We start from the raw sequence: 9,745 nt of genomic DNA on the forward strand, positions 1-9,745 counted from the left end.
CCGATACAACAAGACTGATTAATAATCAGAATATGTAGACTGCACTGGGTCCTGTGTTGTCATGTAATCTAATGTGGATTTTATAGTTTTTGTATTGTGTAATAGAAACTTTCTCCAACTCTCCTGAACCAGTGGCTGCAGCAAAAAAAATCCTCCAAATATAATCCCAGTTTATCTGTTGAAATCTGGCTCCATGATCTTTGTCCCTGCAGCTGGAGTTGGAAACATTAAAGAGGATGTAAAGGTAAAAATAAAATACAATTTTTACTTTATTAACTGAAAAATAAACCCGACTGTATGCAGTGAAATTCCCCCTTCATTTACTTGCTCTGACTGCTGCAGATATCAATCTCTATGTGGTCACTGACTTTTCTACAGTAACACAAAGCTGCTCCAGTTCTGGGAAGTCCTTCCCCCTTTTGGTTTGAAAGTATGATCCTTTCCCTGCAGAGTAGTTAGGGACAATCTGAAGTTTCCTATCTGCAGCTGTCAGAGCAAGTAAATGAAGGGAGAATTTCACTGCATACAGTCAGGTTTCTTATAAAAACGGTAGACGTTTTTTAACTTAAGTGTTTCTTTTTTGGAACAATGCATGATTATACTGTATCTATGTCTTGTTGTGGGTGGCATAGATGTGGGACTTGCACTCAATGTGCCATCTGTCCTAAGAAAACAGGAATCTTTGTTTGCAATGGCAGAGGCAACAGGTAAGTGTGAGGCTCCCTAGCTCCTTACATCTCCTAGTTATCTCCAACTTGTGTTCTGAATGACCCGCACAAGGGGTGTCCCAGGGGATGCCCATGTACCACACACTTCTAATCTTACCTGTAAACTGTCACCACCTATATCTACTGCTTCCTTCATATCTTCGTAAGCTGTGAGGCCTACATCCGGGCACATTGCCTGTTGATTCTGCCTGGACAGAATAATCACTGAAGTGTGTATGCACTAAAATGTGTTCTGGTGTGTATTGTCCACCTATAGTAACGAGTATTCAATACCAATTGCAAGTGTTACTGTTTTTTTCCAATAATATTATTAAAAGTTGATTTAATACTCACTGTAAACTTTATTTTGAAATGAAATATGCTTATTTAAAACATCACTGTCAATATATATATATATATATATATATATATATATATATATATATATAACGTTGTCAAGCTAATATACAGTATATAACACTGTCAAGCTAAAAAAAAGTAAATAAAAACAAGGAGATATTGTTTCAATTCTATAACCCTTAGGAAAATGAAGAAATTAAAAACAAAGAGGGAATGGGTGGTGTGTATTACTGGACCGATATAAAACAGGAATTGTGCTGCTCTAATGGTTTACCATGATTTTGATCCTGGTGAGCCAATAAAGGTACCGCCTTTACATAATTTTGGAAAATGATTCATAAATTCACGGTGTCTGCTGGTTCAATGCTATTTTTAAATTATGCCAGAACACTTCTTGCTGCTCCTCGTCAGTAGGCCACTCCAAGTATGTTTTAGTGTTCATGAGCTTCCTCAGCTTGCAGAACCGTTTTGGAATAGTTTCTTGCTCAATGGGTTCCAACAGAATCAAAATGGCGGTGTCGTTATTTTCATCAAAGAGACGGAAGTGAGAGAATTCCAGCTCGTACTTACACCATTCGCTTCTGACAAAGTGCTCTGACAGTACAAAGAGGGTTTTGTAGCTCTTCTCCATGGCATCTATAATGTTATCAATGATCCACTTGCCGGGTACAAAGTCACGCTTATGCAAGCACAGTTTCATTGGCGGGCCAGCAGTTTCCAGCTTTGGCACCATCATATTCTCAACCCATTCAGAGTCTCTTTCACTGTAAGAAACAAATCCATCATAACAAATCTCTCTGTCACAGTTTTTTAAGGGCTTTCTTTTGGCTTTTAGCCAGGCCCAGGTCATCTTTACGTACCATATAATATGAAGGAAGTGGCAAAGAGCCACAATAGCTGCTACAAGTACTATCAAGAGAATACAGGACAGGGTTACAATTAATGTTTTATGGCATACTATGGGAGGTAGGTTTGCATCTTGTATTCGTATGTCTTTTATTGAAGTAGGAGAGTCACATATGTAGTCATCTGGCCAACCAACCATTGAAGCTTTATTTGATTGCAAAAAATTTAGAAATTGACAAGAACATACATAATTTTTGCCTCTTCCATCCAGCGTGGTAAGGTTGGGAAACAACTCCAAATCTGATTGGCCAAAATCATTTAGTTCGTTGTTGCGTATATTTAAAATGACCAAACTTGGAAAATTTATGCCTCCTGGCAGCTTACTCAGTCTGTTGTTTGATATGTAAAGTTCTGTCAAATGTGGCATTTTAATTGCAAAAACTTTGAGATCATTTGAACTCACATCCAAGATCTGTAAAGTCGTAGGAATGCAAGTATTTATAATACTCATCCGGCTATCTGAGAGGTTCAAGTATTTAAGGTTTTTAGGCCATTTGCACGTAGAAGTAGATAACTCACCAAAATGATTTTGACTGATGTCCAGGTTAGTGAGATAATTCAGCCCAGACAATACTTCTGCAACTTTTGGCAGAGAGGTCAGACTGTTTCTACTGATGTTTAAAGTCTGCAACATGGGACATGCACCTCCACCCGTACGGTAGCACACTGAGCTTTCTAAAGCAGTATTATCCAGGCGACCTCCACTAACATCCAGGTATTGGAGAGAAGTGAAAGACTGTGAAAAAGGACAGGGAATTAAAAACACTGGGGAATCTGTTATAGTCACGTGTGTAAACTGTGGTACAATTTTATGCAATGAGCTAAGGTCGGAAAATATAAAAAACATTGGTACCTCCATTTTATTTACAATAATTGTAGTAACAGAAGATTTTGTATTTTGCAGATATGGACTCTGATATCCTTTCCCTAAAAGTTTGCAGTCTATCATGATGATGTCTGTTATATTTCTATAAGTCTGGATAATTTCAACAAATCTGTAGCCACTTGCATCCACAATTGTGCAGTTCCTGAAAATCAGTTGCTTCACGCTGGTGGAAGTGAGTGATTCAAAGGCTTGCATGTCGGCTGGAGTGCTGAATTCTGTATCTGTAATTTCCAGCGAGGTCACAGAATGTACCAAGTCTGTGAGCAGTGCAGGTAGTAAAGAAATATTTACACTCAAAATAGCGTCGTTAATCTGTGTAATCCTTGCAAGGCTTCCCTCTTCGTAAACTGTTAACTGTGCAGCATTTATTTCAAGTTTATTTAGTCTCTCTAATCCCTCAAAGTTTTGCTTCCGAATAGCAGAAAAGTTCAGATTTCCAAATCGTAATGATCTTAAAGAGGAAAGACTGGTAAACAGTGAATTATTTCCAAGTGTTAAATATTGGTTTCCTAAGAGATTTAAATGCTTTAACTTGTACAGATTTCTAAACCAGGCCGAAGATAAATGGCCTAAATTGTTATATGATAAATCTAATTCTTCCAGGTTTCCAAGTGACTGGAATGAGGCGTCGTTTATAGTGTGGATTTCATTATGCTGCAGCAGAAGTGTTTGCAGTTGGTCATAGGGGTTCAGGTCAGTCTCAGTGACAATCTGTATGGCATTGCTGGAAAGGTTTAATCCCTTTGTATTTTTTGGCAATCCAGGTGGAATCGTTTTCCTTGAGGAACAATTGCAGAAATCTGCTGTGTCACATGGGCAGTCTGTATCCCCTTTAGAAAGTACTGGACCAACCAACGAGAAGATTATACAAATACTATAGATATACATGACACTGCTTGAAAAAACACCTGAAAAAAAAAATCAAATGAACGTTAGGTCCTTTTTCATACTATATTATTAAATTATTATTTAAAGATGTATACATCCTAAATTAATATGGAGCAATTTAATACAACATCTTCCCAACTTTAGCAAACATTTTGCGGGGTTATTTATCAAAGTCCTAACAGTAAAAACTCAAAAAATTTTAGTTTGAACTATGAAATCTGAAATTTTAGTGGAAAAAAAATTCTGGCTTTTAGTGAAAAATCCTGAAAAAAAACGGATGATTCGGGTTTTTGCTCGTTTTTATCGAGTTTGTCCCTGATACAATTAAATCAATTAAATCGTGCTTTTTTAATAATAAATAAGGTCAAGATGTGGATTGGTCAGTGGCCAAAAATATTTTGGACTTGACTACTGGGATGTCAGGAAAAATCCAGTTGATGCCCTGGTCTGGGTGAGTTCTACTCCCTTTCTGGGGCACAGAGCATTGGATATATTTTCCAGGTTCTGTCTTTTGTTTTCATTTATACAAGGCAGCCTTCATTGAAGGAATAACACATGGATATCACACTTTCTTTAAAAGGAAATACCTTGTACAATGTGCCTGGAGGAAGAAAGATCGTGTAACCCATGAGAAGAAAAATGGTAAAGATTTAATTTAGGGCTCTGTGATGAACTCCAGTACAGGGGTAGGGAGGTTTGCCTTGTTTACTCCTTCTTTTGTTGTAAATGTTATTTATAAGTTTAGATCAATAGAGTAATCCATCAACCATAACAATAACCCATTATTTTCCATTTGAAATGTGTACGATTTAGACATTGTTTTGGAGAAAGCATGTGTACTAGTTACCATCAGCTCAAAGGGTTTAGAGATGAAGTTATTGTCTCAAGACTACCTGCCGTTCTGTGTGTTCTGTTATGGCAAACAAAAAATCTAGAAAACAAATCTACGCATATCATTAGTTTCAGGATCTACCTGGACTCAAACCTTGTGTGTGCTCCTGCATTACTCTGGTGAGCCACTGGAAGGTTTCAGATCTTTTGCTGGCGAGTTTCCTTAACAGGCATCGAGTATCTCTCCCTTCCACACAGTTACCTCCTTTTATGTCGGTAACTGCATATTTTCTATTGATAAGCCTGCTTCATGCAACTCCTAGCAGCTTGGTCATTAAAGTTCCCCAGCCTGTTATTCTATTGAACCTCTGTGATTCCCTACCCAGTTGCTGCCTTGTTCCTGAGTCCCTGCCTGGTTCCTTACCCTGTTCCTGTTTTCCCGTCCCCATCCTGTGCCCAATTTTTTATTGCTGCGGATCTTCTGGTTTGACCTCCAGCCTGTTTATTGTTTGCCTACTGCCTGCCTAGACCTCAACCTGTCTTCCACCAGCCCTGACTCCAATTGTCTGCTGCCTACCCAGACCTCAGCCTGTCTTTTGGACTACACCTGTCTTCCACCAGCCATGGCCCTCTGACTGTAACTGGACTCTGCCTTAACCTGCCACTAGCCTTATTTCTCAGTTTACACCTTATTAGGTTCTTGTTATTTCCATTCTCATTATTAAATCATTGCTTCCACTTTATCATGACTTCTTAATCTAGCCAATAATTAGCCAGTGCATATATATGCATGTATATATATATATATATATATATATATATATATATATATATATATATATATATATATATATATATATATATATATATATATATATATATATATGTATTTTGTGGTCACAGCCTCATTGCACCCCCTCCTAATGGTTTTAAATATTAGTGGTGAGCACAACTTTCCCTTGTTTGTTATAGTTATACAGGAGCAGTGACCAGCTCCATGTTGTAGCTCCCACCCTTCCCAGCTATAGTCAGGTGATCCCACTGGTGTCTAATAAAAGGGCAGCCAAGTTTGGGAGTTTTACTTTGAAAGCAGCTAGTAAGTTGCAGGTAAAATTTAGTCCCTTTGTAAAATGTATATTAAGCAATTGATTTCTTAATGAATCAGATGAAATTAAGCGTAGGACTGGCCAGATATGGGATGACTTTGACGTAGTTGGCCAGCTTAAATATATTGCAATATATGGACAAACAATCCCTGTGTTGTTTAAAGGGTAAGGCATTTTTTAGTAGCAGTATGCACAAAATGTCTCTGTCTTAAATATATTGATAATGGGTTGAGTGCAGAGGACCTCTTGTAGTTGACTATATATATATATAATACACAAAAGCCATGATATCCTGTAAATTATATCCTTATAAACGGTGAGTAGTGATGTCATCAGTTATAAACGGTGAGTAGTGATGTAATTTCTGTCACATGACTTACTAAATTTGTGTATTATAATAAATAAAGTACCCCCAGTTGTAAAATATGAGGATATTAGAAGTTACCTTGGAGTTCCATGACCTGTATAAAAACACTCGGCTTCGGCCTCGTGTTTTTATATGGTCATGAAACTCCTCGGTAACTAATAATATCCTTATATTTTACAAGAGGGGGTACTTTATTCACTATATATATATATATATATATATATATATATATATATATATATATATATATTATATATATATATATGTGTGTATGTATATATATGTATGTATATATATATATATATATATATATATATATATGTATGTGTGTATATATATATATATATATATATCTACACGTATGTGCATGCAGGGGCAATCCTGGCAATCTGCCGCCTCCCTGCATGCCCACCTTTTTGCACCGGAGGGGGTTTGAGGGGGGAGTCTACGTCAGCAGAGGGTTTTAGGGTCTCTGTGCTAGAAGACCCGAGTTTCTGGTTTGAAAAATGGAAATTCAGCTCTTAAAGTTGCCAGGAGCGGCATTTTTGCCACCCCTGGTAACCCGTGGGGCACTGCTGCCAGATGTGAGTTTCTCGCCTCATTAGGACAGCGCCCCTGTGTGTATGCATATAGATTGTCAGAATGGGGGGTGGAACCTGGCAGGGACTTGGGAGGGGCAGGCCAATATGCAGCAAAATCACTTATGTATATGAGTTGGCATCTGCAGTAGGTTGTCGATTAAAACCTCAATTAAATCATTATCAGTAGAAGATGCTACCACCATACTACAATTTAGTGTATAACTAACATTCATGTTATTTATTCATGCCATAGCACATAAACTTGCATTCATCAACATTGAAACTCTTTTACCAGTTTGTTGCTCAGTTCTCTGCTTTAGTCAAATCTCTCTGCAAAGTGGCAACATCCTGCCTGGAACTTGTAGCTTTGCACAATTTGTTGTCATCAGCAATAATAGAGGCATTGCTTACAGTGCGCACCTTGTGCTTCATTTATCAACAGTTAAAAATGTAAGGACCAAAGACAGACTCCTGTTTTTTTCTACTTACAACACTGGTTCAATTAGAAAATGTTCCATTACTTCTTGTAATCAGTCCTTCAGCCAGTTCTCTATCCAAGACTTGGGGCAGCTGGGAAATTGACAACATGTCTAGCCCCATGTCAGATTTCAAAATTGAATATAAAAAAATCTGTTTGCTCTTTTGAGAAATGGATTTCAGTGCAGAATTCTGCTGGAGCAGCACTATTAACTGATTCATTTTGAATTTTTTTTTCCCCATGACAGTATCCCTTTAAGTGTAATCATAAACATTGTCTAATCATAAACATTAGACATAGCACTGTGTCAAACTCTTGAAGTCAAACTAACAGACTGGAGTTTTCAGGTTGAGAACAGAATCCCTTTTTGAATAATGACATATTAGAAATATACCAATGTCTTTGCACAATGCCAGACCTCATAGAATCCTGGAAAGAACTAAAGCTGTTTCCATTCACATGTTCTATTCTCTTTTGAACTTCCTCCAGTCATCCAGCCATCACGGCTTAAATGATCAAAATTGCAAAAGTCCTTACAAAAACACTTTAAGCAATTGTACATTCATGTGCTTTCAGGGTTTTCAATTTCTTTAAACAATTCCATTAAAAAATGTAATACTAAAGATATATTGGCTTAACCAGAGGCAATGCTCAGTCTTTGACATGCAGAAGAACTACACATAGCATCTACCTACAACTGTGTGTAAAAGCAAGAACATGTTTGTCAATACCATACTAAATAAATACAAAATTTAGTCAATAGCAGAATAAATATATATATATATGAGCAGTACAGTAAATAAGGAAAAGAGAAAGCAAAAATAATTACAAATAATAATACATATATACCTGATAGTTTTGTAGTTAAGATGGAAACTATTCAGTCTGCTCTGTGGTCCCTAGAAAGAGTGTGTGCATCGTTCCTTGAAAGCTAAATTCACAGGTAAACGTTCTCCTCTTCTTGTTCCAGTCTGCATCAGAATATACTCATGTACCTTTGGCAAGAGTATAATGTTCTGGATTTGTGGGGAAAAAAATTTATACATAATGGATTAGCCAGACTTACTTGTGATTGGCTGTCTTTGTCGTAAACCCAGGTGAATGCAGAAGGGAATAAATGTTTTCATCTCTTAATTAAACTAATGGTTGGCTTTAATGACTGAATATATAATCACATAAACAAGTTGAACTGGTTATTCTCATTAAAAGCATAGGGATACTGTCATGGGATTTTTTTTTAACGCCTCAGCTAATAGTGAACTCCAGTAGACTTCTGCATTCAAATCCATTTCTCAAAAGAGCAAACAGATTTTTTAATATTTAATTTTGAAATCTGACATGTGGCTAGACATATTGTCAGTTTCTTAGCTGCCCCCAGTCATGTGACTTGTGCTCTGATAAACTTCAGTCACTCTTTACTGCTGTACGGCAAGATGAAGTGATATCACCCCCTCCCTTCCCCCCTCCAGCAGCCTAACAACAGAACAACGGGGAGTTAACAAGATAGCAGCTCCCTAACATAAGATAACAGCTCCCTGGTAGATCTAAGAACAGCACTCAATAGTAAAATCCACATTCAGACACATTCAGTTACATTGAGTAGGAGAAACAACAGCCTGCCAGAAAGCAGCTCCATCCTAAAGTGCAAACTGACCTGAGATGGTGCCTACAGACCAATATTGCAACTAAAAAAATACACTTGCTGATTCAGAATGGAATTTACTAGTGTAGAGTAAAATTATTTGCAGTATAATTTAGAAATACTACATTATAAAAATGTCCTTTAAAGAGACATTAACCCTTATTTATCATTTATTTCTAGCAAATGCTAAAAAAACGGTATAAAATTGTTTATAATACTTTTTGCCAATTTTAATCATTAAAAATATCTAGGGGTTATTTACTAAACTCTGAATGCAGAAAAGCTGAAAAATTCATGCTTTTTTTATCGGAATTTTAAAAAAACATGATTTTTTTTGAAAAAGTCCAAATCTGAAATCCGGCATCTCAGACCTGCCGAGGTTGCATATCAGTCAATGGGAGAAGTCCCAAAGATTTTTTGATCTGCGCTGGGTTTCTTGCAATTATTTAATACGTTTTCTAATAATAATATGTTTTCTGTCAAAAATCAGAGTTATCGGCTGGAAATTCCAAAAAACCCATAAAATTAGTATTTTTACGTTTTCTTCCCGCACATTTTTTTCGGGAAAGTGTATTAAGAAATAAGCCAAAAAAACTCATGTGGATTTGCCCAGAGTTTTTTTCAGAAAATGTTGAGATAAATAACCCCCCCTACTGTTTTTGGATTTTTTTTTTTGCTAATTATTTCCTGTTCCTGATGGCCGATGTTTCCTTTCAATCATGAAAATAACTTTTGTCCACACAAAAATCGTGGGTGGGTTATGTGTTAGAAAGGCAAATGAAATACAGAGGAAAGGTGAAAGTGGGTGAGCAGAACTTTTTATAAAACAAATAGGAGAAATAGGAAGAATAAAAAATGTAAAAGAGAATAGGGAAAGAGGTGTGGGGCACAATAGAAAGAAAAGAAATGGTGGGGGGGGCAAAGAAGAGGATCTAAGCAGCGAAAAAACTTCATTTGTTTAATTATTTTAGGAATAATAACTGAAATGCGGTT

At 36.7% G+C, this 9,745-nt stretch overlaps 1 protein-coding gene across 1 annotated transcript; it reads right to left on the reverse strand.

Moving 5' to 3' along the window:
• Nucleotides 1-1,163: 1,163 nt before the first annotated feature.
• On the reverse strand, nucleotides 1,164-8,282 carry LOC108699322 (toll-like receptor 2 type-2). The gene is made up of 2 exons (XM_018231330.2): nucleotides 7,960-8,282; nucleotides 1,164-3,767 (listed from the first exon to the last, which is right to left on the reverse strand). The coding sequence occupies exon 2, from the start codon at nucleotides 3,745-3,747 to the stop codon at nucleotides 1,411-1,413; it is 2,337 nt and encodes a 778-aa protein (XP_018086819.1). The 5' UTR covers nucleotides 3,748-3,767; nucleotides 7,960-8,282; the 3' UTR covers nucleotides 1,164-1,410.
• Nucleotides 8,283-9,745: the final 1,463 nt, after the last annotated feature.

This window comes from Xenopus laevis, chromosome 1L (assembly GCF_017654675.1).
Source record: "Xenopus laevis strain J_2021 chromosome 1L, Xenopus_laevis_v10.1, whole genome shotgun sequence".
Classification (NCBI taxonomy): Eukaryota; Metazoa; Chordata; class Amphibia; order Anura; family Pipidae; genus Xenopus; species Xenopus laevis.

Coding starts and splice junctions, on each gene's coding strand:
- LOC108699322 (XM_018231330.2), bottom strand. CDS start 3,747: ATGTATATCTATAGTATTTGTATAATCTTCTCGTTGGTTGGTCCAGTA.